Genomic DNA, 27,976 nt, shown 5'->3' on the forward strand with positions numbered 1-27,976 from the left:
GTATGTGGGTTTTTTTTTTTTTTATCACTGCAGAGCAGAAACTTTCCTTGTGCTTCTTAGCTAATACCCATGCCTACCTATTCATGTATTGTTTTTATTGCCATCAATGAGATCTCTCTCTCTCCTCTCTCTCTCTCTCTCTCTCTCTCTCTCTCTCTCTCTCTCTCTCTCTCTTTTTTTCTTCTTTCTGTCTCTCTTGTTTTTGGGCCACAGCTGATGTTCAGAGGCTACTTCTGGTTTGGGGGTCCCTCCCAGGAGTGCACAGGAGCAGGCTGTGCTGGCATAGAATCTGGATCTCCTAAAGACAAAGTCACCCATAAAGTTGCTCTATTTTCCCAACCCCAGAAATGTGACTGTTCTTGGGGCCGATGAGGTGGCGCTAGAGGTAAGGTGTCTGCCCTACAAGCGGTAGCCAAGTAAGGACCGTGGTTCGATCCCCCGGCATTCCATATGGTTCCCCCCAAGCCAGTGGCAATTTCTGAGTGCTTAGCCTGGAGTAACCCCTGAGCATCAAATGGGTGTGGTCCGAAAAAACAAACAAACAAACAAAAAGAAATGTGACTGTTCTTGACCTTCATAAAAAAAAAAAAAAAAGAAATGTGACTGTTCTTGACCTTTATAAAAATGACACCCAGGGCTGGAGAGATAGCGCGGCAGTAGGGCATTTGCCTTGCAAGCAGCCAACCCAGGACCAACAGTAGTTCGAATCCTCACACCCCATATGGTCCCCATGCCTGCCAAAAACCAACCAAACAAACAAAACCAATAACCAACAACATTTTTGTGACTGGACGTTTTGAATCTATGCTGTAAGTTTCTGGTATTTTTCTGTGTGATTGCATGTGTGAGGTTTTTTTTTTTAATTTTTTTTTTAATTTTTATTTTGAGGGTCACACCCAGCAGCGCTCAGGCTCCTGGCTCTACACTGAGAAATTGTTCCTGGCAGGCTCGGGGGACCATACGTGATGCCGAGATTCGAACCACCAGATGCCCAACCTCCATGCTATCTGTCTGGCCCATGTGTGAGTTTTTTTGTTTGTTTTTGTTTTTGGGTCACACCTAGCATCACTCAGGGGTTACTCCTGGCTCTACGCTCAGAAATCGCTCCTGGCAGACTTGAGGGACCATATGGGTTGCCGGGATTTGAACCACCGACCTTCTGCACGCCTTACCTCCATGCTATCTCTCCAGCCCCTGTGTGAGATTTTTTAATGCTGCATATATCTTATCTTAAAAATACTCTATAATTCGTTGATCTATTGTTCTGAAGATAGAAACTTAGATCCCTCCAACCTAATTTTGGGCTATTAGGAAATAAAGAGTGGAATTCTTGCATAGATTGCTAGGAAGCCAAATGCTGGCTGTGATTAGTGGAAAATTACTTGGTCAGAGAATCTGTGGTTTTCCAGTCTTGCAAGCTACTTGCCAATGTTTCAAAATTTTACATCACAATGTACTAGATGAGCATTCACTTTACATTTTACATATTTATGTAATTTTATATGTATGGGTAAGTACACATTGGCAATCAGTAATTATCTATTGTGACAGACAGTAAGAGTGTTCTAATGTTTTGCTAAATATTTTTTGTTTTTGTGATTTATTTTTGGTTGGGGGCACACTTAGTGGTGCTCAGGGGCTATTCCTGACTCTGTGCTAGGAGATGCTACTGGCATGCTCCTCCATATGCAAGCAGTGTGGGGGTTGAACTCCTGTATGCAATTCTGTGCTCAGTCCAATGAGCATTTCTCTGGCTCCTTAAACATTTGTTGGGGGGATTGGGGCCATAACACAGAAGGTAGGGCACTTTTCTTGTATGCAACCAGTCAATCCCATCTGGTGCCTGGAGAACCTCCAGGAGGGATTTCTGAGTGCATAGCCAAGAGTAACCCTGAGCATGGCTGGATGTGACACCCTTCCCCCAAAAAAGGCAAAATAAAACAAATATTTGTTGGGTGGCCACATTCAGTCATGCTTAGGGGTTACTGTCACTACCCATAACAGGTATGTCTCCATTATTAAGGAAGCACGCACCAGACATGTCTTTTGGCTTTCCTGGTGCAGTGCCTGATTTCCCCCCAAGAAATATATTTCAGCCAGAAGGCCCATTAGAGAAGTCAATCATAACCCCTGCGTGGATTACAGGCTATATTTCTGACATGGCTGTGACATTATTTATCTCTTTACTTTTATTTATTTGACTTTTCTCCTTTGCTAACTACAGAAATTCGGCCTTAGTTATCCTGCAGTCATAAAGAAATTTCAGTACCAAAGAAAACTACTAGAAGTTCTCTGCTGGCTAAGTATATTTGCATCTCAAAGCCAAGCCAGATACCTCTCTTTCTGTCAGCCTATTTGCTTCCTAAGGCCAAGTCAAAACATAGCATCTTCAAGACAATGATCTTCTCTCCCTGCCTTTGAGCACCACAACAAATGATTTTGCCTCAGGGACTTTCCCTGAGGCTTTGAATACCTGCTTACAAACAGGTTTGGCCAATGTAGAATTAGGCTATTTTACTAGGTTTAATTCTGTACCCCTTTCTTTAGTTTTATCTCTTTCTATTACCAGATCATAGGAAGTAGGTCTTAGCCCCTAGCTAGAATACTATTTCAGGTTAAAAATATTTGTTATCAGGAGAAAACCAGGATTTCCTGCTTTCCCTTAATTTACATCAGTAATGATTCCTAGGACCAGGTACTACTTTTATATGTAAGAAAATAGCCTTTTTATCCTCTGCCCTTTGTTCCCCTGGAAATACCTTGCATACCAGAGTTGTGCTTAAAATGTCATCAGCTGAAAAGTAAAGTTTGTCTCTCGTCTCATAGACGTGGGTCCCCATACAATGCATTTTGTGTGGTCTCAAGTATTTCATATTTCATATTTGTCTGCCTCGAGAACCCGCTTTCTTTCTTGTAGGTTTTCTGACCCCACTAAGGTTTTGCTTAGGGATGCAAGACGTCTGCAGCAGGTTACTCTGCACTCAGAAATAACTCCTGGTTGTGCTTGGGGAACAATATGGAGTGCTAGAGATCAAATCTGGCTGCATGCAAGGTAAGTGCCCTGCCGCTAGGTATTTAGAGGCTTTTATAATATTTCTCTTTGATATATGTTTCCCTGCCTGCTTTCCCACCTATGACCTTTCAGGTAGGGGGCGCTATTTGTATCTGAATAAATAGGAGTTAAACTGGAAGGACGGGGTCCTTTTGCAGCTGGCTAGTGAGCTCTAGAGTCTTGGAGCAGCTGTCTGGTTTTCAAAGGATTTTGTGTCCGACCTTCTTGCCTCTTTTTACCCTCTTGTCTGTGTGGATTATTTTCTGCGGATCTATACAACTGGAATTGCCTTCCCTTTCTGAAGCTCTGTGTGTGTGTGGGGGGGGATCAAACCTCATCCAGTCTCCTAGAAAACATGACCCTCACCCTACCTGTTGTACTGTCTCTCTGACCTCAACATTCATGATTTTATTCAGTGATTATTTTGATGACTAAGATCACCTCTAAGAGTTTCAGTCTGTCACACACTGCTACGCAATGGGAGGACGGTCTGTTTCTGTGTCATGGCATAGTGGCAGCTGTGACAGCCCAGCCCTTTGACATAAGACACTAGTTGATAAAAAGTCCCAGGACTGGCCTGAGCTAGGAGATGGGATTTCACAGCAGAAGGCAGAGATCTCTGGCACCAGCCAAGAATCCTGTCCACAACTCCCTCTTAACCACATGGAGGCGCCCAGCTGCATGCCCTTCCCTCCTCAGGACTTCAGTAGTTTGTGGTTTGAATGTGCATTGAACACGTTTTGTAGCTTTCGAAATAGAAGACTTGCTGTCCTATTTTTATAGAAAGTTATTCCTAAATTTTGTTCTTTACTTTGAGAAAGCCTCTCTGGGGGTGTTCTAGGGGCCCAGGGACCCTTCTGGTAATTCTCTGCGAAGAGGGCCAGCTATTTAAATGCTCTAATCCCAGGGTGTGGATTGGAAATTGCAGTGCTGGGATTACTGGACCACACCTAGTGCTGGGAGCCATTCCATGTTGGGTATCAAATTCAGGTTGAGTGCATTCTAATTCTTATACTATCTCCCAGGCTCAGTTTCTAATTAGTGTTAATTGTTGCTTATTTTGCAGTATTAAAACCAAACCCAGGGCCTCACACAGGCCAGTCAAGTGCTTTACCACTTAGCTACCTCTCTTGCCCTGTTGATTTCAAAATTGAGTACTCTTTTGTCTATTGATTTTTCATGCATTAAATTGATCCATTATCTTACTTCTAGATTCATTTGTATCTTTTGGAAAATAAATCCAGAGTAAGTACCAATAAGCATGTTTTCATTTCTTACTCTCAGGCTTTGTATCTGTTTCATTTCATTGCTTTTGGGCATGGACAGGACATGTACAACAATAGTATAACTTTGAGTAGAATGAGAAACATCTCTTATTTCCCATCTTTGTGGGACAGCATCATATTTTATCCTGTTGTAAGATTTAGCTATAAGTCTTTAAAACTATTCTTCATCAGAGTAAATAACTTCCCCTTTTATATTGATGTTAGGTTTGATTAAATGTTTTTCTCTGAATCTATGAGGATGATCAGATGATTGGCAAATTATGTGATAGATTTGTAGATACTTAACATGACTATCCAGATATTTAGTTTAGTCTTAGATCAGGTTTAGATTCAGTATGTTATCATTGCTTTACTCAGTTAAAAATGATTCTGTTTTCCCTCTGGGGATTTCCTCTTTGATCACTTGTAGCAAGAGTGGGGAAACTTTTTCTGCACAGGTCACTTGGATATTTATAATGTTATTCACGGGCCATACAATACAGGCATATGGGCCATGCCTGTCAATAATAAGCAGACATCTCTCTCCCATCAGGGCCAGGGTCAGATCACATGGTTTCATGAGCTTTGTGCAAACCCCAAGGTCGACATTCTCCACCCCTGACTTAAAAATTCCTGTTTAATTTTTAAATAGCTGAACTTTATAGTGTGTTTTGTTTGTTTTGATTTTGGGGCCATACATGGTAGTGTTTAAGGGTCGACTCCTGATTCTGGCTCAGGAATTACTCCTGGTAGACTAAGGGGGAAAGTGGGGGATCAAACCCATGTCAGCCGCATGCAAGGCAAATACCTTATATGTTGTACTATTTTTCTGGTACTAAAAGTGGTTTTTGTTTGTTTGTTTCGTTTTTGTTTTGGGGCCACACCTGATGTCACTCAGGGGTTACTACTGGTAGGCTTGAGGAGATCATATGGGATGCCGGGGATCGAACCCGGGTAGGCCGCATGTAATGTGAATACTCTATCTGCTGTACTATCGCTCTGGCCTCTAAAGGTGTTATTTATTTATTTATTTATTTTGGTTTTTGGGCCACACCCTGCACTGCTCAGGGGTTACTCCTCGCTGTCTGCTCAGAAATAGCTCCTGGCAGGCACGGGGGACCATATGGGACACCGAGATTCGAACCAACCACCTTGGGTCCTGGATTGGCTGCTTGCAAGGCAAACGCCGCTGTGCTATCTCTCCGGGTCCGTTATTAAATTATTTTAATTTCATGGTGGTCAGAGAACATACTCTGGATAACTTCAGTCCTCAGAAATGTGCTGAGTCTTGTTTCATGGCCCAGCATATGGTCAATCTTACTCTCATGGGTGCATGGATGCAATGAAGCAACCAGTCTCTACCAGGGGTTTGAGGTCAGCCAGGAATAATGGGGTCTGGTTTCCTGCATGGAATTCCAGAAAAACCGGCCTGGCTTTGAGTGGGGCCTAGAGTAAGAGGGGTTCATCAAGCAGATCAGCTTCAGCAAAAATCGGAACAGTTCCCAGGTTCCCAGGGTACACATTCCTTTATAGGCAGGGGCAAGCATGTAGCCTCCTCCTCTCTCCCCTGTCCCTGAAGGAACCAGCAGAAAGTTGAGATCACCTGGAACCCACCTGGAGAGGGGCTGGAAAAAGTCCCTCCACTCTGTTGAGGTGGCGCCACCTGGTGGCACAGGGCCGAGGTTGGGCGCCCCTGAAGAGGGGAGTCGAGGGTGCTGCAGAGATCATACACAGCCTCTAGTACCCCAAGATGGGCTGTGTGGAGAGCCAAGACTTCTCTGTGAGTGGCAGGCACTGTGTGACACTGGACGTGTCAAAGATAGAATTGTCACCACCATCACAGAGCTAAAGGTTCCTAGGAGCCCTGTCTCTCTGGGGAGAAAACTCAGGACCTCCTGCAGTAGGAACACTCCGCCAAGGAGGAAGCTCCTGTTCCCTTCTAGTGTTTGGCATTAGGACTCACCGCTCCACCGTCCAGGGTCCTCACTCTGCGACCCAGCCTGTGAGTTTGTGAAAATCAATTATCTGGGCAGTTGCTCTGCTCTCGGCTTCCCCCATCTCTGGTCCATGGCTCCAGAAGATTGACCCCCTCAGTCTAGCCCTATCTGCAGGGTGGCCCCACAAATGGCACTGAATTCCAGAAATGTGCTTAATTGCAAAGCTCTTTGATAGTAATGTTTGACCCCTAAAAATGGTCTTTTACGGGTGGAAAGAGCAAAAGGGTGAAGGCAATTGCCTTGCATGTGCCACATGATTCTTCATTCCTCAAAAATTCTGTAAGTATTGGGAGTGCCCCAAATGAAGATTTCTCCAGTAATATTGTGTTTATGCAAAGGAAGGAGCCAAAATTTTTTCAAATATCTAGTAAGGTGCAAGGTGAAGGTGGAGAGAAAAATAATTTTTATAATTAAAGTAAAGTAACCTAGGTGTAAAAGCATTTTTTATTAATTGTACTGAAACAGATCATAAATTACAAATGTAAGCATTAGTCTAACTAAAAATAATTCAGAGCTGTTTGTTAATAATGCTATAATGCTTTAATTTCTGTTGTTTAACTTGTGTTATCATTAATTGTTACACACTAGGTGTAAAAAACCTTAGATACAGAACAAGTAAGAAACCCCCCGGGAAACCTCTTCATAAGTCTTTTTCAGATACTTCTCAGAAGCCCGCAGCTTGGATGGTCAGTGGCCTGGACAGACTACAAAGGACCCCCCCCCTGCATATCCATCTGACTCAACTTCCTGGACCGGGGCAAAATGAAGATCACCTACTGTACCAGATGACAGCATGGGACTGTAAAACCACCGGTCAGGCATACTGGAAGCTCCCTTCCAGTTGGAACTGAATCGTAATAACCAGATTAGTAGTAAATCACACTTTTTGAAAAGCAGCTGGGGAAGGGGTCAGGCAAGAGAAATGCCTTGCATTGCCCTTGAAGTTTTTAATTTGACCTTCCATTATTGTGTGCTAATTAACTGCGCTCTTAAGGGGGGCCAATCAAATCAGTAATCACCCACCCCCCTTCAAGAAAGGCTAAAACAAAAATTCCGGGTTCAAAACAATTGGTTTCAGTCCTGGTTCAAGTAGTCCCCCTGGCTAACAACTCTAATGTCTGCCATTACAGGCCCGCTTGTGCTCCTGCTGCTATTACTGACTATAGAACCTAATGATTACTAGGCAGCAATATAAGGCACTTAATCAAACAACCCAGATCTCTAGGATTAGAGATCAAACAAAAGAAAAGGGGGGAATGTAAAGGAAGCTTGAAACAGCCATCAGGCAAGGACAGGAAAGTGGGCTAGACGTGGCCCTCAAAAACACTGGGGTCGTACAGGCATCCATGACAATTCTGGGAGTTTCCTGACTGCCCTGATTACCCACCCCCCTTCACAATTGTGGGAAAATGCCAGATGTCATGTACTTCCTAAAGCAAATCAATCTACTGTACCTTTCTATTGTTTAAAATACTATATATAGCTTGTAAGCTCATGGTTCAGGGCTGGCAGATTCTGGCTTATGCTGGATTCTGACAGCCCCTGCATGCTTGTAAGAAAAATAAACCCTCTGCTATTGCATGAGAGATTGTGGTCTTGGTGTCTTTGAACGGCGCATCGTTCTCCTGAACTTAACATGCTTAATTGCAAAGCTCTTTGATAGTAATGTTTGACCCCTAAAAATGGTCTTTTACGGGTGGAAAGAGCAAAAGGGTGAAGGCAATTGCCTTGCATGTGCCACATGATTCTTCATTCCTGGCATCACCAAGAGTGATTCAAAACCAAAGCAAAAGCAAAAGTCTAGTCCCTGAATTCCACCCTGAATTCCACAATTCAAGTGTGTGGTAAGGAATCTTCTGCCAGAGATGAGTGTTCAAAAGGGGACATTGAGCCTTCTTGAACCAGAGACTAGCAATGGTGGGTGAGCCCAGGGAATAGAATTCCTTCCCAACCAGCACATAGCATGACCTTTCCCAGACTTTCACCTGACATGCTGATGGGCAGGGGGCAGTTGGCAATGTTGGCTGAAGAGATTTAATAGACAGAGAAGATGCAAGTAGGATGTGGGTGTCTCTATGGGCCATAGGCATCAAATCTGGGCTGGATGAACAAAGTGGCCAGGGCTGAGCTTGACCTTGGGACAACTCTTGTAGGAAGATTTTGCATGTGTCCTCTCTCTGAGTTTCAGCAGAAGAATGCCTAGGAACCTCTTAACAGACTTCCTTTGCCCCCACCCATAGTTCTGTACATGAACTCCTCCTGGGTCACACACTGAGATTACATTCCAACCATAAGCTCTTTGATGAGGATAGGCTGTGTAACTGAATAAATTGTCTTGGGAGAATAGCGTTAGCACAAGATAAAATTGATTTTATACCCAGCTCCATACAACATTCCCAATGAGTTATGAACTGAACTTAACAGTGCCTAAGAGATAATACAGAGGGTAGGCGCTTATCTCATACATGACTAGCCTGGATTTTTTTTGGGGGGGGGCACACCCAGCTTTGCTCAGGGGTTACTCCTGGCTGTCTGCTCAGAAATAGCTCCTGGCAGGCACGGGGGACCATATGGGACACCGGGATTCGAACCAACCACCTTTGGTCCTGGATCGGCTGCTTGCAAGGCAAATGCCTCTGTGCTATCTCTCCGGGCCCACATGACTAGCCTGGATTTGATCCCCGACATCATGTATCCCTGAGCATTGCCAGGAATGATTGCCAAAAATGATCCCTGAACACAGACCAGGAATAAGCCCTAAGCACTTCTGGTGTGACTGCAGCAAAAAACAAAGAAAGAAGAAAGTTTAACTTCAAAATGGGAAACAAACAAAGAAAGTAAGTTAACTTCAAAATGGGAAACTATTGACCAGTTCTTGTTTTTAGACCTTTTTTTTTTTTTATGAATTTGCTCATTTTATCTTCATAGTAATGGTGTGAAGCCTGGCCAATTCTATTTATTATTATTATTATTATTTTGTTTGTCTTTGGGCCACACCCAGTGGCACTAAGGTGTAGATCTGTACTTAGATCTTTTTTTTTTTTTTGGTTTTTGGGCCACACCCGATGATGCTCAGGGGTTACTCCTGGCTATGTGCTCAGAAGTCACTCCTGGCTTGGGGGACCATATGGGATGCCGGGGGATCGAACCATGGTCCGTCTAAGGCTAGCGCAGGCAAGGCAGGCACCTTACCTCTAGCGCCACCGCCCGGCCCCCGTACTTAGATCTTTACTTTGAAAACACCCCTGGCAGGCTTGGAGAAACTATATAAAATGCTGAAGATAGCACCTCTGATTAGCCACGTGTAAAGCAAACACCCGATCCACTATGCTATCGCTCCAGCCTCACCCTTTTATTATTAAATTAATTGATTTAAACAAGCTGCAAAGAAGGCACCAATGTAAAAATATTAGAAGAAAATTATATATATGTGAAAGAAATGTAAGAAATGGTACAAAAATTACAGTGTATATTTTAGTTTGGAATTGAAAATAAGAAAATGTATTGCATAAACTACAAATAAAAAAGAGACAGAACATGCTGAGGAATTATTTTGCAATAAAAATATTTTCAACAGAAATATAAGTTGTCTGGGGTAAAAATATTGCTAAAGGCTTGGACCACATACTTTGTGCAAGTTTGATCCTCAGCACCAGACCCTGAGAGCAACCTGGAGCAACTCCCAAGTACTGAACTAGGAGTTGCTCCTGAGTACTACTGGATGTAGCCCCCAAATAAACCATCAAACAAGGCCAGGTTATTAAAAACATAAAAAGGGTCCGGAGAGATAGCATGGAGGTAAGGCGTTTGCCTTTCATGCAGAAGGACGGTGGCTCGAATCCCAGGATCCCATATGGTCCCCTGTGACTGCCAGGGGGGATTTCTGAGCATAGAGCTAGGAGTAAGCCCTGAGCGCTGCTGAGTGTGACCCAAAAACCAAAATACAAACAAACAAAAAAAATACCATAAAAAATTATGTCTGTAAGAAAAGTGAAATACTATATATATATATATATATATATATATATATATATATATATATATATATATATATATATATAAGAATGATAGTGGTGGGGCCGGGCGGTGGCGCTAAAGGTAAGGTGCCTGCCTTGCCTGCGCTAGCCTTGGACGGACCGCGGTTCGATCCCCCGGTGTCCCATATGGTCCCCCAAGCCAGGAGCAACTTCTGAGCGCATAGCCAGGAGTAACCCCTGAGCATTACCGGGTGTGGGCCAAAAACCAAAAAAAAAAAAAAAAGAATGATAGTGGTGGGCAGGGAATGTGGATGGCATGCCTGGTCTTTCTTAGGGGGCCAGTCTGCACTTGAATCTCTGGCAACTATGTATCTGAGACCTGGACTTCCTGGGTTATTGCTCACTTAAAGAACTTTCAATGCTCGGTCTCATATATGCCCAGATCTTCTCTGTTCATTATTCTTGGCATCTTTGATCATTTCATTTTTAAAAACCAACTTGCTTGCCAAACTTGCTTTCCAGGAATGTTTGAATCTGCTTTGTTGAGGGGGGAACTGAGTCATAGATGGGCAGGGCTAAGTGTGCAGGGCTGGAGTTGGAAGTTGGCATTGGCGGGAGTCACAGGAGGCGTGGGGGAGACCCAGTAGAAACAGGTACATTCCTGGGACCCTAATGTATGACACTGAAAGCTTGGTATGATCCTGAAGATGGGTTTCCTTGTGAAAATTGAGGCAGGGGCTGAAGCAGAGTAGGGGCTAGACACAGAGGTCCCATCAACTGACCTTGGGGCATCCTTAGGTCATGGGGTGGTGGAAAAAGAAAGTGGGGGCCCTCTGACTTTAAGATCTGGAAGCCCCTGAGACTGTACTAATTATTGCTTTATTTAATGAGCCTGGGCTCTCTTGGGCCCACAAGCTCTCCCAGGTTGGCCATAGGCACAGACTGTGGAAGGGACAAGTTTCAGGGACATTCACTTGCATGCACCTATCAGGGTAAGGAGCCTACAGAGAAGGGTGACTGGTTCTTTCCTCAGAGTGTTGGAGGGTGGGTTGCAGAACGTAGAAAGGCCTTGACCTAGAACAGAACTCTCTCAGTTTCATATATGGATCTCTACTCTCAGTTCATCTCTCCACTCTGGAACTTCCAGAAGGGTCTGAAGTCAGAAGAGGAGCTCCAGGGCTGCTCTCTTTGGCTGGGTCTGAGGAGCCTAGTCACAGCCAAGGGCATCTCTGGAAGGGTGAACACAGGAGCACAATTGGGCACATGCTTTCAGAGGAGTGCTATGACCAGCTTAGAGTCCCAGGTTGGGGCCAGTGGGGACTTCTAGCGGCTACAGGAAGAGGTCTGGAAGGCACCAGCTTTGTCCATGAAGGTGCTGTTTCCCAGGTGATAAGAATGAAGCCAGTGACTGTGGGGCTGCCTGTGGGAGGAATTCTCATTTCCAGCCCTGAATCATTGATTCTCAAATTCTTAGGAACATCAGAATCTCCTACAGGGCTAATTAAAAACCACAGAACCCCCCAATTTAGTGGGTCTAAGGTGGAGCCAGCATCTGAGGGCCAAAGCCATTATTCTAGGTCCAGGCTCTCTGCTGAGTCCCAGCTCTCTGCAGCCTGTGTCCAGACCCACAGAACCCAGTTCCTTTCAGCTTGAGGTCTGGAGAGAGGTGCAGGCTCCATCTTCAGGACCCAGGGGCCCCCTCCAGGTCTGCACTCTGCATGGAGCCCCTCCACAATTATTTGAGACCAGGTCTTGATGGTCTGGGACATGCTTGGCTGAGTGGCAGTGGGGTGTGAAAGGGGACAAAAAACTGTAGGACAGGCATCCTTGCTGGGATGGGGGCTGGTCCAGGAAATGTTATTCCCTCTACCCCCACCCAAAAGGGACCCCTCCTGGTTCCTGAGCTCCCACAAAGTGTCTGGGGTGGGAGGTGTCTGCTACTGCCCCACACAGGGATAGGCTCACAGGCAACCGAGGATCACGGCACAGAATCCCATCCAGGGCTACCAGAGGCACCTATCGGTGGTGCCTCCACCCTCAGCCCTGGCTCTAGTAGTGGAGGGAGAAGCTTTTCGAAGCAGCAGCGCCTCTTTCCCTCAGTTGCGCCCATGAAAGAGGAGGAGGTGGGCCCGGAGGGATAGCACAGCGGCGTTTGCCTTGCAAGCAGCCGATCCAGGACCTAAGGTGGTTGGTTCGAATTCTGGTATCCCATATGGTCCCCCGTGCCTGCCAGGAGCTATTTCTGAGCAGACAGCCAGGAGTAACCCCTGAGCGCCGCCGGGTGTGGCCCAAAAACCAAAAAAAAAAACAAAACAAAACAAAAAAAAGAGGAGGAGGTGAGTCAGGCAGGACACACACATACTTGCAACCAGACGGGGGGAATATAGAGAAGAGGAAAAGGTACCTATATATTTCTTCATTTTTTTTTTTTATTGATGAACTGAGATCCACAAAGACTTCAGAAAAAGATCCAGAAAAGGCTCAAGCGTCATGGGCACCGTTGGGCCTCACTGTGGCTCCATTAGAGGCAGCCGACTGTTCATACAGGGGCATAAGGAAGCAGGGAGCCCACATCTAGGAGGGGAGAATGTGTGGAAAATCAGGTGTCTTTCCTCCTCAGGAACCCTGACAAGAAACTTCTCACCCCGCATCTGTCTGGCTCTTGCTTGAAGGGTCGGTGGTGAGAGCTGTTAGTGGGACACAGGCCACACGAGGTCCACGAGGCTGAAGAGGACAGTCCAGGCACCCAGTGTGCAACAGGGCAGGGCAAGAAAATGGCACGGCCACAGGCTGGTGGTGGGGGGTAAAGGGTGGAGCAAGACTGTGGCAGGTTTGCTGAAACCTAAAATCTATAGCAAACTAAAACTAAAACTATAGGGCTGACTAAAATCTATAGCACAGTCTCAGTGCACCCAGTGGTAGAGGCTTGCAATCGTGGATCAGGAAAGGTGTGTTCCAGGGATGCAGTGGCAGCACTATGCAGAGGTTCAGACACTCCAGGATGTCACCCATCTCATGTCTCAATGGGACTCTCAGTCATGGAGCGGCGTGGCCAGAGATACTGTCTCGGGTGCTCTTGGCTCCAAGCATATTACTCTGACCTGCCTGGACACGCGAGAATCTGGACATGATTCTCTTTAAAAAGTGCAATGTACTCAGCTCACATTTTGGGAAAGTGAGGCTCTTGAAAGCATGCCTGGCCACAAAGGCTGCAGGAGTACCCTCAACCTCTCATGGGCAGAAGGAATTCATGTGGGCTGAGCTCAGGGCAGCTGGAAAATAGAGCTGACATGGACCGAGGCACCACCCTGTTAGGATGGAGTACAGGAGTGAGGGAACAGAGCCTGTACCTGGAGGTCAGCCTCCAACAGACCCTCCCTGTTCCCTACTATGGTGGCTGTAGGGCCTGCAGCTAGGGGCAGGCTTGGCCCAGGCTTCTGCAGAGGCCCCTGACGTGTTGGTGATTTCTCCTATTTTCCACTATTCTCCCTGCAATATCTTCCAGTCTCCTCCCACCTGCCTAGCTTTCCTCCTCCTTCCCCTCCTCCACTCTTCCTTTCCTACTCTCCCTCATCCTTTCCCTGTTCCCTCTCCTCCTTTCCTTGCTCCTCTCCTCCTTTCCTTGCTCCCCTCCTCCTTCTCCTCATCCTTCTTCTGCTCCCCTCCTCCTTTTCTTGCATTCTCTTCTCATTCTCATCTTCATCTCCTTTTCACCCAGCGCTGCTGTGCTCTGGGCTCAGGGGAACCTGAGAGCTAGACAATGCTGAATCTGAAGGGTGTTTAAAATGCTCTTTAACAGGAGGATCTCTCAGGAAGCTCTCAAGTATCTGATCTGGAATGTTCTTTGCTCTTAGGGCCAGAAACACATACATACACATAGCTGCTCAGTTCCCACTCAGAGCCATCCTAGCTATTGGACTCTAGCAGAATCATCACCCCCCCCCCCCCACATACACACACATACACATACACACTGGACTGGGACCCGGGAATACTGCAGAACCACCTGTGCTCTGAACACTTGCAAGTGGGGGTGGGGCATGTGACCCAGTGCTCCTTTTCTTGGGGACCTTTCTCCAAACAGTGCCCAGGCCACCTGTGAGGAATGTTGTGGTTTGGTTACCAAGGGGAAATTAGATCCTTAGCAATGCTTTGGGGTGCACTGCAGCCCCCCAATTCTGATGGGAAGAACACAACTTCAGGAGTGCCACCCTCCAAGGGGTGCTATGAGAACAAGCCCGGATACCATGCCAGGAGGTCCCCTTCCCCTGGCCTCATGCATAGGGTCCAGTGAGACTCACAAGGATGGTGTGGAAAGCATCCTCAAGGCCTGCAGGGCCTGAGCACTGATTCATCAAAAAAAGCTTCAGGGCTGGTGCAGGGGAGAGAGGACTTAATCCCCTGTTGAAGTTGCCTCAGGAGCCTGTTTGCCCTCATGGCATCCCTCTGAGTCCACTTGGCCTGCTTCTTGATCATGGGGATAGGGGGGCAGAGGAAGAGAAAGGAAGACCTTGCCTCCCCCCATAGATGGGGAAGTCCACCCCACTCCCACACTTCCAGAAAAACATGCCCTGCCTTTCCTTACCCCTTTCCAGGTACCCCTTAGAGCAGCCATTTTTATGCCCACTTTCCTCCTTAGCAAAATACAATCCTCACCCCGGAAAGCTGCATCGGCATTGGAGCAAATCCTCTGAGGAAACACTCCTTTCCCCACCCAGCTAACAGGAGGACCGAGAGTGGGGTGTGCTCCCCAAAGTTTCCCCCCACCTCTCAGGTCTCATTCATCCCTAGGCTCATTCATCCCGAGGTCATACTCCACTTTTCCTGTAGAGCTAAATCTTGGCACGGCTGGGAAACTGAGTTAGAAGGAGCTACAGTCTTCCAGGCAGGTCATGGCGGCAGACTGCTAGAAACTGGGAATGCCACCAGGCAGTGGGCCTAGACCCCTTTAATAAAATAATAATCACTAAAATAATTTAAAAATCTACAAAAGACACCCAGGCTTAGACACGGGGGAGGGGGTCACAGGGCAGGGGTGGGGTGTTGTTCATGGCTTGTTTGTACAGGATGGACAAATGTGTCCACCACATGGGGGTCACGTGGTTCACAAACACAACACACCACCAAGAGACAGGGAGGACCTGGGTGGAATCCACATGCTGCCTCAGTTTACCCACCACCTCCTTGTCTCATATGAGAGGTGGGAAAGCCCTTTGAGCAAGGCCAGGCCCCTTGTCTCCCCATTCTTCTCCCCCTCCAGTCTCAGGTTTTCAGCGCGGTCCGGCCGCCACAGGCTCCTGAGATCTGGCCAGTTCCCTGTCCCCGTGCCCAGGGCAAAGGGCCTGTCACAAAATCACACATTGTAGTTTGTGGGTGCCAGTGGCCCGGTCTCCCCGCCATTTGGTTTTCTTCTTCTTCTTCTGGCTCTTTTCCGGGATCTGTTGCCTTTGAGGACAAGAATGGTTGAGTGAGACTTGGGGCATCCCCACCACTCCCCAACACGATGCCAGGCTGAGGGTGCCTGTGACAGGACCGACCACTGGGTACAACAATTTTCATACACATCCTGGTAACTTTCCCTATGTCTGATCCTGCCCTGGGAACCACGGGTCCGTAACTGAGAACTGGTTGGGGCAAGAGAGAGGCATGAAGGAAAAAGGAACTCTAAGGTTAGGCTGGATTTCTGGGGCCCCAAATCCTGCTTTGAAGGGGTGGGTGCTCACCGGATAACTCGGACCAGGTCGTGGAAGGCTTTGTCCACATTGAGAGGAGGGTCCTTGGCACTGGTTTCTATGTATGGAATCTGCAAAGCAAAGCACAGCTTGGTAGCAGGCACATCAAGAACTACCAAAGATGCTGAGAAAGTGTGTTTTTTCAAGTCCCTCAAGATTTCCCAGAATTCCACAAATACTAGCTTCTTGTATGGCTTTCTACTCTTTAACTGGAAAGTCCTATTGAACCCTTTTTAGTTCTTTTTCATCTCTGGTCACAGAGATACTTATTTAGCCCCTAAAAATAAGGTGAAAATGGTCCTTTTAAAATATAGTTGAAGGGCCCGGAGAGATAGCACAGCGGCGTTTGCCTTGCAAGCAGCTGATCCAGCACCAAAGGTGGTTGGTTTGAATCCCGGTGTCCCATATGGTCCCCCATGCCTGCCAGAAGCTATTTCTGAGCAGACAGCCAGGAGTAACCCCTGAGCAGTGCCGGGTGTGGCCCAAAAACAAAAACAAAAACAGGGCCCGGAGAGATAGCACAGCGGCGTTTGCCTTGCAAGCAGCTGATCCAAGGACCAAAGGTGGTTGGTTCGAATCCCGGTGTCCCATATGGTCCCCCATGCCTGCCAGAAGCTATTTCTGAGCACACAGCCAGGAGTAACCCCTGAGCACTGCCGGGTGTGGCCCAAAAACCAAAAACCAAAAAAAAAAACAAAAAACAAAAACAAAACAAAACAAAACAATATATATATATATATATATATATATATATATATATTTGAAGACTAAAATCTTGAATTTACCCAACATAATCAAGATTTAAGTCTATACATTTGGGGGGAGGGAGTGATCATACAGTTGTTAGGGCACTTGGCCTTGCACAGGACCAAACCAGGATTAATCCCTGGCATCTCATATGGTCCTCTGATCCTGAACATAGAGCCAGGAACAAGCCCTGAGTACGATGGGGTGAGGCCCCACAACAAAACATAAGAAAGAAATCTCTCCGCTTTTTATTCTGAGGTCAATTTCTCTAGGCAGGATGTTCATGTGGGGAAAATGAACAGCCCCCTTAATACCTCATCTAATGCAGAGCCTTGAACACCACTGCTCTTGTCCAGGGCCTGTGCCCAGCACCTCTGACCCTCTCCTAACCCCTACCTACTTGAATATCCTCTGGTCTTTCCCATGTGTCTATCATCCTGCCTTCATGCTACCCGGTATTGCCTCTGGCCTCCTTCAGTCCAGCTCCTCTGCTCCCCTTCTCCCCTGTTCTGGTCTTTCCCTGCTCCGTTCTCAGGCTTAGTCCTGGGGTCTTCTCAGCCCTTCACCCCACACACAGCCTGTGTACCACCTCTGTGTGCCCTCTTCCCATTCACCCCTGTCAGCCCATTAATAGCCCCAGCCAGGAACTGCTTAGCCATTGGAGAGGCTTCAGGAGCTCCTGGTTACACCTCCACAGGGCTGCTTCTACCAACTCACTCCACCTCCACCTCATCTCACTGGACTAGACCCGACCCACTCCCAGATACCTGCAGGGAACATTTCCCACAGAGACTACAAATCCTCTCAGCAAGACATGCCCTGACTCCTTTAGGCAAGATCTCTCCCCCCATACCCCAAGTCCCGTAACTGAGGTTCCATCCCTGTTATACTCTCTGCCTGCCTGTTGTGGGGGAGGGGGAGGGTTTTGTCACTGAAGGGAGGGCGGGAGGGACAGTGAGAATCTGGGCCTGGCACTGCCAAGCCCAGGTGGATGATCAGAAAGAGAATTCCCAAATCAAGCATTCTCGCAGTGGGAAGGGCACAGGTCTACCCGTGGGTGGTAGGCATCACCGTGGTGGTCAAGTGAGATGGGCAGGAGTGCGAGAAGCCTAGGACTACACCCAGCACCATGCAGGGGGCCAAGGGGCATCTCAAGGAAGTGAAAGAAAAGAGAACAAAGGTATCTGAGAACCCCATCTTTGCTGTGTGGCCTGCATAGCTTGGGCTGCAACCCTGAGTTCTGGGATCAGTAAGGACCTCACAGACATCATGTGGCACAGAGCAGGGCTCCAGGAAAGGCACAGGAGCCTCACCTGGCCTAGCAATGCATCTTGGTGTCAGGGGAGGACACAGCCAGGAAGTGACCAGAGCCCCACAGCCTATAGGCCACCAGGAAGGCACAAGGCCCCCAGAGCAGTGGTGCCCGTAACTGACTTTCTGCTCTGTTGTCCTGTTGTCTGGTGTCCACAGACAACCTGTGTTGCTTGAGCCTGGTGTGGCCTCACTGCCAGGATAGCTTGGCTCATGATCCCAAGAAGGAAGGCAGGAGGACAGGGTGTGAACTTTTCTGCTCCTGTCCTTGAGTCCACACACACACACACACACACACACACACACACACACACACACACACACACACACAGTGCACATGCCAGCATACATATGGATAGGCTCAGGTGCATACATGCAAACACACATGAACAACAAACCTGTGCACACAGGTGCATGAAAATACAGTGCTCACAATGTGTGTGTGCCAACATGCATGGACACACAGAAAGTACATGCATATGCAAAAAGGACATGCACATGTGTGCACACACCATGCGAGTGCACCTGTGTGAGCATATAAACACATGCTATACAAGCACAGGCAGACACACGTGTCCACACACATACACGCAGAACCTACATTATGTTTGGTCGCCATTTCTTTTCCTTGCTCCCGCGTGATTTTCCTCAAGTGCATCAGATCGACCTTGTTGGCCACGAGGATCATGGGGAAAGATTCCCTGGGGAGAAAGCAGAGGGTCCTGAGTGGGCACTGCACCCACTTCCGATCATAGCATCAACAGCTCCTGCTGTGGGCTCTAGACCATCTGAGACACTGCTTTCCTCGTCTCCTGAGAGGGGAAGAGGAGCTGGAAAGGTAGTACTGTGGGGAGGCTTTTGTCTTGCACAAGGCTGACTTGAGTTTGATCCCAGCACCCCATATGGTCAGGAGCCAGGAGTAAGCCCTGGGCACTGCCAGATATGATCCCCTCAAAAAAAAAAAAACCCTCAAAAAACACTTGGAAGGAAAAGAGGTAGACAGTCTGGACTTCGGGCCAGAGGTGGTTAGAAGGTGGGTAAGGGGTGCCACTCCACACTGTTGGTTTGTGAGGGGCTACAGAACTGGGTGCTGAAACTCCAGACCTACTCCCTCCCATTTCCCGGCCACCAAACTGGTCTTTAACCCGAATCTTGAGAAGCAGGGCCAGGTGGGCACCAGGCTGCTTGGGAAGGGCCCTACAATCCCTAGATTCCCACCCACATAGAAAAGAGGAGGATGTGCAGCTTCCCAGCTTCTGTGGCTGCACAGAGGCCTCTGAAGATCACCTGCCAGGCAGGTGACAATAAGACTGGCTTCTTTTTTGTTCTCTAATTTGCAAGAAAGTTGAATATTTTTCCCACCTCTGGATCATTTCTCTTCTCTCTTTTAAGATCCTTAGAGCCAGAGGCTTGGCCCACATTGAACTCTTCAGGTCTATGAGGAATATGAATGTGTCTGTGTATTTTTTTCTTTTCCTTTTTTTTTTTTTAGTATTTTGGCCACACCCAGTGACGCTCAGGAGTTACTCCTGGCTCTGCATTCAGAAGTTGCTCCTGGCAGGCTTGGGGATCACATAAGATGCCGGGAATTGAACCAGTGTCTGTCTGGGGTTGGTCTCATGCAAGGCAAGTGCCCTACCGCTGTGCTATTGTTCTGGCCCTCCTACTAAGGTTTTTAACATCTTCCTTGGAAGACGTTGTTGACTGGACTGTGCTGCCCTTACTGAGTGCCCCAAAGTTACCACTCTCCTACTACTACTTTTTACTTTGTATATGTTGCCCATCAAACTGAAAATCCCACTTATGCTTACAACTGTCTCTGGGTTATTTGATGCCTTCAAGTAATGCAAAAGGAACCTTTCCTTAGGGGTTTATAAATCCTACTGCAGAAGGTGACAGAGGATTCCAGAAAGGGGAACTCTGAGCAGAGCATCTTGGGGGACAATGGAGCAAATATAAGCTCCACTGGAGCTGAGAAGCAAGGAGTTCACAGTGTTTGTCTGTGGAATAGACTAGGGTTGCACTGAAAGAACTGGGGCGAGGGGTCAGAGAGATAGAACAGCAGTAAGGCGTTTGCCTTGCAAGCAGCTGACCCAGGACAGATGGTGGTTCGTATCCCAGCATCCTATATGATCCTGCAAGCCTGCCAGGAGCGATTTCTGAGCGCAGAGTCAGGAATAACCCCTGAGACCCCTGTGGCCCAAAAACAAAACCAAAACAAACAAAAGAAGAAGAACTGGAGCTATGAGCTCTGTCCCTCTGCACCTCACCTAGCAGAGAGATGGGCAGACTGACCGCTGGGCACCTACCATGCACTCACCTGTCCTTGACGCGCAGGATGAGCTGATGGAAGCGGTCCACATGCTCAAAACTGGCCTTGTCAGTGACTGAGAAGACGATGAGGAAGCCATCACCTGTGCGCATGTATTGCTCACGCATGGCGCTGAACTCCTCCTGGCCCGCCGTATCCAGAACTGTAGAAGGAGCCACAGGAGGCCATCACCCTCAGCCCTGAGCCCCTGCTCCCTGTGCACCTCAGGAGAGGCACCAGAGTCCTCTTGCACTATGCTTTTGGGGTTCCTAAGGATGACTTATCTGGGGAACCCAACTGTGACTGCAGTTCTTCCTAGGCCTGTTTCTCATTGCACAGAAAAGTCTCATTAGCCTCTGAGAGCCTCTTAGGTCCAGGGTAGCCTCCTGGCTCAGGCCCTGCTCTGTTAGGAAGGAGGGTCTATAATGTCTGAGCATGGCCTCTGGGTAGATGAGTGGGAGGAGAGTTCTTGGAGAGCTGGGGTGGTTTTAAGGTGCAGGGAGGGGAGAAGGTTCAGGACTACCTTGGCCAAGAGCCTTCTTCTTCACCCAACTCCACTCTCACTGCCTCAGTCTGCCTGGACCCCAGTTCCTCCTCCTATGGTATCACAGGGTCACCCCACCCCCATCTACTTGCAAGATGAGGGGCCAAAAGCCTGAGCCTCCTCCCCGCCAGGCTCAGTCATACCCTGAAGGCAGCATTTGCATTTGCTGAAGGCAGAGCAGGGAGGTGAGCAGGGAACCAGGACCTGGGTGAAAGTGGATAGAAGGAAGAGAGAGAGGACCTGGACAGGAGTAGGGGGGTCAGAGAGGAGGGGTGTTCCTGCTGTGGAGGGCTACCTTGGTCTAAACCAGAGGGAGTAAGTCCTAAGATCAGAGGCTACTGAAAGCAATTTTCAGCAGCAACTTAGGGCTGGGGAGGTGGTCAGTGGAGATACTTGTCTGGCACATGTCATGCCCTGGGCTGGATTTCTCATAGGGCAAGCCCCTGGAGACAGGGCTGGAAGCAGCTTCTACAACAATGACATGAGAAAGCAAATAAACAAATTCATGACATAGGTCAAATGTTGGCCTAGTTGCCGAAAACATCCAGACCAAGAACAGTAGTTGGGAGACAGGGCTACTTCCTAAATAAGACAGGAGTGTGGCTTTTGAGAGGGTAACATGATGGGAGGATGACAGAGGCAATCTGAAAACAGTGGCTAAGTGCAATCTATCTATGTGGGGGTGACATAGACTGAGGCAAGGAACCCCTGGGCTTGGGGGGAAGGGGATGCCCCAATTTGAACCCAGATTTAAGTATGTGGGCTGGAGTGATATAGTACAGCACATAGGGTGTTTGCCTTGCATGCGGCCAACCCAGGTTCAATCTCCAGCATCCCATATGGTCCCTTGAGCACTGCCAGGAGTGAATACTGAGTAGAGCCAGGAGTAAGCCCTGAGCACTGCTGGATATAGCCCCAAAACAAAACAAACAAACAAACAAACAAAAACATCCTGGACCCCTATATGGAATGCCAGTGAGGCATTGATAGATGTTAGTCAGAAATGGAGGCGAGAAGGGAGTCAGGAGCTGGAGGAGTGGACATCTAGGCTCCAACTCCATGTCACCTCAGGCAGGCTCCTGAAGGAGCAACCCTGTCACAGAGCCATCCTATCCCATAGCTCACCACCACTTCTGTTCAGTGCTGTGGGCATCAGCCCCAAGATAGGAGATGAGGGACATGGCTGCGGGCCTTCCTCTATGTGCTACAGTATACAATCATCTTAAGGTACACACAGAGGCTAATGACTACCTAAAGATGGGACTCTGCTTTGCAGCAGGCCCTGGGATTTCCTAATAAATCCCCTCCTCAGAAGTGCTGTCAATGAAACTGTCCAGGATTTGGCTGAAGCCAAATGGAAAAGACCTGAAGAGCATGAAGACTTGAGGAGACCATTGTAATGAAGAGCCTCATAGATCTTGAGGACACAAGTTATCCAAACAAAGGCTAGAAATTAAAGCTACATTTCCAAACAGAATCACTCAGAAGTGAGATAGGGAGGAGGAGTAGGAGGAGCCTCAGTAGGGAACTGAAGGTCAAAATGGATCCTCTGGAAAGGCAAAATTGTCCCTTCAGACACTGAAAGCTAAAATATTAAATACCCACATTTCTCCAGAAAATTCTTTTTTACAGGATACATTCCAACGAGGTGAAAAGTGGGTCCCTGCCTGCCTGAGAAAAATGAGTAGAATAGCAAGCAAAGAGCAGAAACGAGAGTGAAGATAGGCCGTACTCTGCAATTTGAAGAGAACTTGATTTCTCCTTCTTGTGGCTCCCAGGCTGTGGAGCCCAGGATCACCACAATGCAAGGGCGACAGCATCTGAAAGCTTGTAGTCACACATGCCAGTGAATACTTGAAGTCACAAAGCCATCTTCCAGGTGCCCTCAAGTGAGAATTCAGAGCTAAAAATTGATGGTGACCACAGGCAAGCACAGGGAACCCACAGTCAGACGCTGGGATAGTCAGTTACCATCAGAGTTCAAACCAAGAGCGCCTTTCAGCACTGCCAGCAAAACCTAAGTGCAGACTTATATCGTCACAGCATTGGGCCTGGATAAAAATCAAATGCAAAACCCCTGAAGGGAAAAGAAAACAGATCAGAGGAAACGGGAGTGATCCAAGAATGGACAAAATAAACGAAGCAAAATAAGAAAGTTTTAAAGTAGATCTGAGGTGAGAAGAGGGGGCTGAACAAGAGAGGACCAGATTAGTTAGTTCGAGGGGAGAGCAGCTCCTTTCAGAACCCATGTGCATGTACCATGGAAATCAGATAGAACAGCAGCCTGGGTAGACACAGGGAGCATACAACAGGGAAGAATAACAAAGACTCTGCTGGCCACAAAACAGAAATAAAGAATAAGTGTGGAACAGGGCAGACCAGGTGCTCTGTATTGACTGGTATCTAGACCTGCTAAAGTCACGCATCAAAGGCACCCAAGAATGTTGCCTAAAAATGTAGACAGAGAAACACCTGATTAAAAATAAAATTGTAGGGACCAGAGAGACAGCATGGAGGTAAGGTGTTTGCCTTGCATGCAGAAAGTCAGTGGTTCGGGTCCCGGCATCCCATATGGTCCCCTGAGCCTGCCAGGAGCAATTTCTGAGTGTAGAGCCAGGAGTAACCCGTGAGTGCTGCCGGGTGTGACCCAAAACCCAAAAATAAATTAATTAAATAAAGTAAAGTAAAATAAAATAAAATTGTAGAACTTCGTGGGAGTTTTGGCTTCACTCAGAGATAGAATAAGTGACAATGATCTGTCACTAAGTAATGAAAATTAACTTGCAAATATCTTTAAATTAAGAAACCATATCTGAGAAACAGAGTACATATTTTACCCTCAGCCAGAAAATTAGTCTTTTCAAACACCTATGAAATTAGTCATAAGAACTGGCATGTGAGAGTTTCAAAGGAGTTGTATTTGCCCATTTTTTGTGTTTTGGTTTGAGGGACACACCTGGGAGTATTCAGGGCCTTGAGGTTTGAATGCAGGCCTTCTACAAGCAAAGCATTTGCTACAGCTATCCCATAAGCTAGCTCCTTGTCCCCAAGAAGTTCAATAAAGTGCAGAAAGTGGGAAGCTTGCCTTTAAAATGCAGTCATATCAGAAACAGAAAGAAATATGAGTACAAAAGAAAAATTTTCTTGAAAAATATGGAAGAGCCATATTACTCTGTGGTTAAAGAGAAAAGCAAAGCACAAATATAAAGCATCTGGAATTGACTGACTATGAATAGTAATAAAAACCTCTGGTTTGAGGCCAAAGTGGTGTTTAAAAGAAAATTAGAGCTTTACTGCACTCTAGAAAACAAGATGGAAAATTCACTACACATCACTTTTTCCCCTTCCCTTTCTTTTTCTGTTGGTATAATGACTACGGTCTTGGGGTGCTGGAGACCCCAAAGAGCAATGCCCTTGGGTGACATTGGGCATGTCGGTGGTGCTGAATATAGCAGAAAAGTCAACCGCGAAGCTACCCTCAGGCCTTAACTAAACAGTGAAATCATCAGAACTAGACAAGAAAGACTAAAATACAAGCATAGAAGGAAGAAATCATCAATAAACCCCAGACTAGAGAAAGGATTGGGTGAGGGTTGGTGACCTGGGATTTCATCAGCCCAGGCTCAGCAGCCATGTTCCCTCAGAAAGGAGAAGCTCCTCTGATGTTCCTGCTGTCAAAGAAGCAGAAGAAGCAGGGGACAGGCCTGGCTGGCCTGGGGAACCAGGAAGTGCCTGCTCTGAAGTTGGCCTATAGAAAGCCAGCAAAGTGCTCTCCATAAAAGGCCCTTTGCTCAGTGCTGCCCCCTGTGTCCTCCTTGCTTGCCCTCCCCAGAAAGAATGTGGATTCAAGTGTTGGGGTCTGTGGGGGAGCTAGGTCCAGGCCCCACAGAGAAGACAGCAGCACTTGTGTTTGCTATTTGGGCAGAAGCCAGAGTGGAAACTTCTGAAGCTGCAGGAGAAGAGCCAGACCTCCCGCTCTCTGCAACAATGAAGGATATGGGGCACTCTCTACCAGGGAGAAGGAGGCAGGGGAACAACAGAAATGGGCTGATGGTGTCTATAGCCTCTGTGCCCACTGTTGATCTCTAGAAGATGGAAGACAACAGAAGACTCCAGAAGCTGGATGGGCAAGGTTGGCTAGGAGCTGAGTGCAGGGAAGGGGGACCCCACTCCACCTGCCTACATTGTAAGTAGGCAGAGGACGGGGCCAACCTCTGCCTACAGGCTTCAGGCCTGAGCCAAAGCTGGAGGAAGCAGGAGAAGAGAGTTGAGAGCCTACTTGTTACTTAAGAGACCTTGGCCTGACTTTGCCTCAAGGTCTGATACTGGGCAGAGCATTCCTCCTGCACCCACAGAGTTTGAGAACCTTCAAGATGCCCCAATCTTGCCAAATAAGCAAGTTTGGGGAAGCTGAGACAAAACAAGTGATAGCACAGCAGCAGAGATCTGGGTCCACTGTGAGCATGGCCATGCTGGTTGCTACAGCAGAGGATAGAAACCACCATGCAAGCAGTGTGGGGAAGACAGGGCATGAGTTCTTGCCTCTGGAAGGAAAGGGGCCCCCACTGGGTGGGGAGGGGAGGATCCAAGGGACTTTGGAAAGTAACATCAGACAATCACAAAGGGCCCAAACTGTGAGTTGCCAATAACATGGGGTCCTAAGGGAGTCACAACAACAGAAAACGGGGGGGGGGGGATTTTGACCTCAGGGGCTGCAGGGCAGAATAGAAGCTGTTAAACGGGTGGAGAGTCCCAATGGGGTGCGGGAGTAATATTAAATTTAATCTATTTCTATTTACCTTGAGAAACAGTAAAGGAGATCAATTTCAGGTAATGAATACTAGACATCCTCACACACGCTGTGCGCGCGCGCGCACACACACACACACACACACACACACACACACACACGGCTTTGCCTCAGCCTGGGATCATCATGAAGCCTGACATTCAAGGTGAGGTTAGTCACACATGTGAAAGTAAGAGTGATGGGGGCTGGAGAGATAGCATGGAGGTAAGGCATTTGCCTTTCATGCAGGAGATCATCGGTTCGAATCCCAGCGTCCCATATGGTCCCCCGTGCCTGCCAGGAGCAATTTCTGAGCATGGAGCCAGGAGTAACCCCTGAGCACTGCTGGGTGTGACCCAAAATCCACAAAAAAAAAAAAAGAAAGTAAGAGTGATGGCAGGCTTGGTGGGAACAAGCCAAGGGGCTAGAAAGGAAGACCAAGATCCAGGAGATGAGGAAGTCACCATCAGTTACAAAAGGAGGAAAGGACCAGACTTTGAGGAAGAGAAGGTCCAGAGCAGGTGTTTTCTGAGCAAAGGGGATGAAGCACCCAAGTCTGTAGGAGGAACACAGAGCAGGCTGGCTCCAGAGCCCAAGAGTCCTCCAGTTTGGGGATACCCTCTACAACTTCAACAGTGTTCTAATCCTTAAAGAAGTTTCAACTGGGATCATTACATGCCTGTACCTTTGTTCCTATTTAGTTTTTGGACCACATCCAGTGCTGCTTAGTGCTTACTCCTGGCTTTGTGCTCAGAGATCATTCCTGAGAGGGCTTGAATCTGGGTCACCTGTGTGCAAGGCAAGAGTCTTACCTTCTGTACTATTATGCTGTAGCTTAAAGGTATAATTTCAAAGCTATCCTATTCACTCTCTTTGAAGTATGTTACTCAGTGTTTTTATATATGCAATACTATATGTTTTTGAAAGTGATGACTCGGTTCCTGCTGAGCTGATTTACCAGATTTACTTTATCACCTGAAACAATAACAAATCAACCGTGGTCTTCAAGATACTGGGCATCAGGCTGCCAAGGACAGTGATTCTGAGAGACAGAGTGTGGAGGCAATGAGGGTACACAAGAGCCCATAGCCTCATGCCTTGAGAGGATTCTAAGCTAAGGAGGGAGGAGGTAAAGACTGTCATTCAACAGCAGCAAAAAGTCATGTCATGGAGCAGGCATGTGCTTAAGGCCTCTATATACTTGCAGTGAAACTCAAGAAAAAATAGGCAAATGCATAACAGAACTTGAAAACTTCTCTCTCAGTCATTGACAATTACATGGAAAATCATTAAGGACACTGGAGATTTAGATGTAATGGATGTTCGCAGAGGTTCACATCAGGAAAAGCAAGGTAACTGCTTTTTATGGACCCATGAGACATGGCCAAAGCAGACCACTTCCTGGGCCACAGAGAAAACCATAAAATGCTTTAAAGAATTAAAATAATATACTCTATGTTCTCTGCCACAGTAAAATTAAAATAGAAAACAATGATAAATGTATCTCCAGAAAATTCCTGGGTACTTACTTGGACACTAAATCACATGCTTTTAAGTAACCATGAGGTCAAAAAAGAAATTGAAAATAAATAAAAATTCAAAGAGCTTTGAATTGAATAAAAATAAAGAAAAGATGCTAAAATATGTGGAATGCAGCTAAAATGAGAGGTTAGAGGGAAGTTATCACACCATATAAAGATTTTAAAGACATATAGTGCCAAGGAGAGACCTCACAGGGCTAGTGCTTTGCATGTGGGAGGTCCCTATTTGATCCTCAGCATCACATGGTCCCCCAAATACTGTCAGGAGCAACCATTGAGCACTGATACAGAGTAGCTTCCAAGCATCACTGGGGGTGGGACAAAATCCAAGAAAAAAATGGAAAGTGTTCACTTCAGCAGCACATATACTAAAATTGGAACGATACAGAGATTAGCATGGCCTTGTGCAAAGAAAACACTCAAATTCATAAAAAGAAAATGGAAGTTTGAAAATCCATAACATCAGCTTCCATTGAATAAGTTGGTTTTATTGTTTTTTTGTTTTTGTTTGTTTGATTTTTTTTTCTTTTTTTTCTTTTCTTTTTTTTTTTTTTTTTTTGGTTTTTAAAGTAGAACAAAATAGGTGGGCAAAAAGCTATTACAAATAAGGGAATTCCTGAGCCAGAGCCATAGTAAAGTAGGTAAGGCATTTGCTTTGCATGTGGAGAGAGAGAGAGAGAGAGAGAGAGAGAGAGAGAGAGAGAGAGAGA

The 27,976-nt window shown here is 47.0% G+C and overlaps 1 protein-coding gene and 1 non-coding gene across 3 annotated transcripts in view; one reads left to right on the top strand and one right to left on the bottom strand.

The window, feature by feature from the left end:
• Window positions 1-15,437: 15,437 nt before the first annotated feature.
• MRAS (muscle RAS oncogene homolog) overlaps window positions 15,438-27,976 on the bottom strand; it is a 34,297-nt gene continuing 21,758 nt past the window's right edge. For both annotated transcript variants that reach the window (XM_049776009.1, XM_049776010.1), the window contains exons 3-6: window positions 20,402-20,555; window positions 18,683-18,782; window positions 16,015-16,094; window positions 15,438-15,736 (exon numbers count right to left, since the gene is read on the bottom strand). In XM_049776009.1, coding sequence (XP_049631966.1) covers window positions 15,637-15,736; window positions 16,015-16,094; window positions 18,683-18,782; window positions 20,402-20,555 — 434 coding nt within the window. In that variant the 3' untranslated portion in view covers window positions 15,438-15,636. The remainder of the gene's footprint in view (window positions 15,737-16,014; window positions 16,095-18,682; window positions 18,783-20,401; window positions 20,556-27,976) is intronic.
• On the top strand, window positions 27,611-27,714 carry LOC126012410 (U6 spliceosomal RNA). The gene has a single exon (XR_007496893.1). It is a non-coding gene; the product is annotated as a U6 spliceosomal RNA (small nuclear RNA).

This window comes from Suncus etruscus, chromosome 6, assembly GCF_024139225.1.
Source record: "Suncus etruscus isolate mSunEtr1 chromosome 6, mSunEtr1.pri.cur, whole genome shotgun sequence".
Lineage (NCBI taxonomy): Eukaryota > Metazoa > Chordata > Mammalia > Eulipotyphla > Soricidae > Suncus > Suncus etruscus.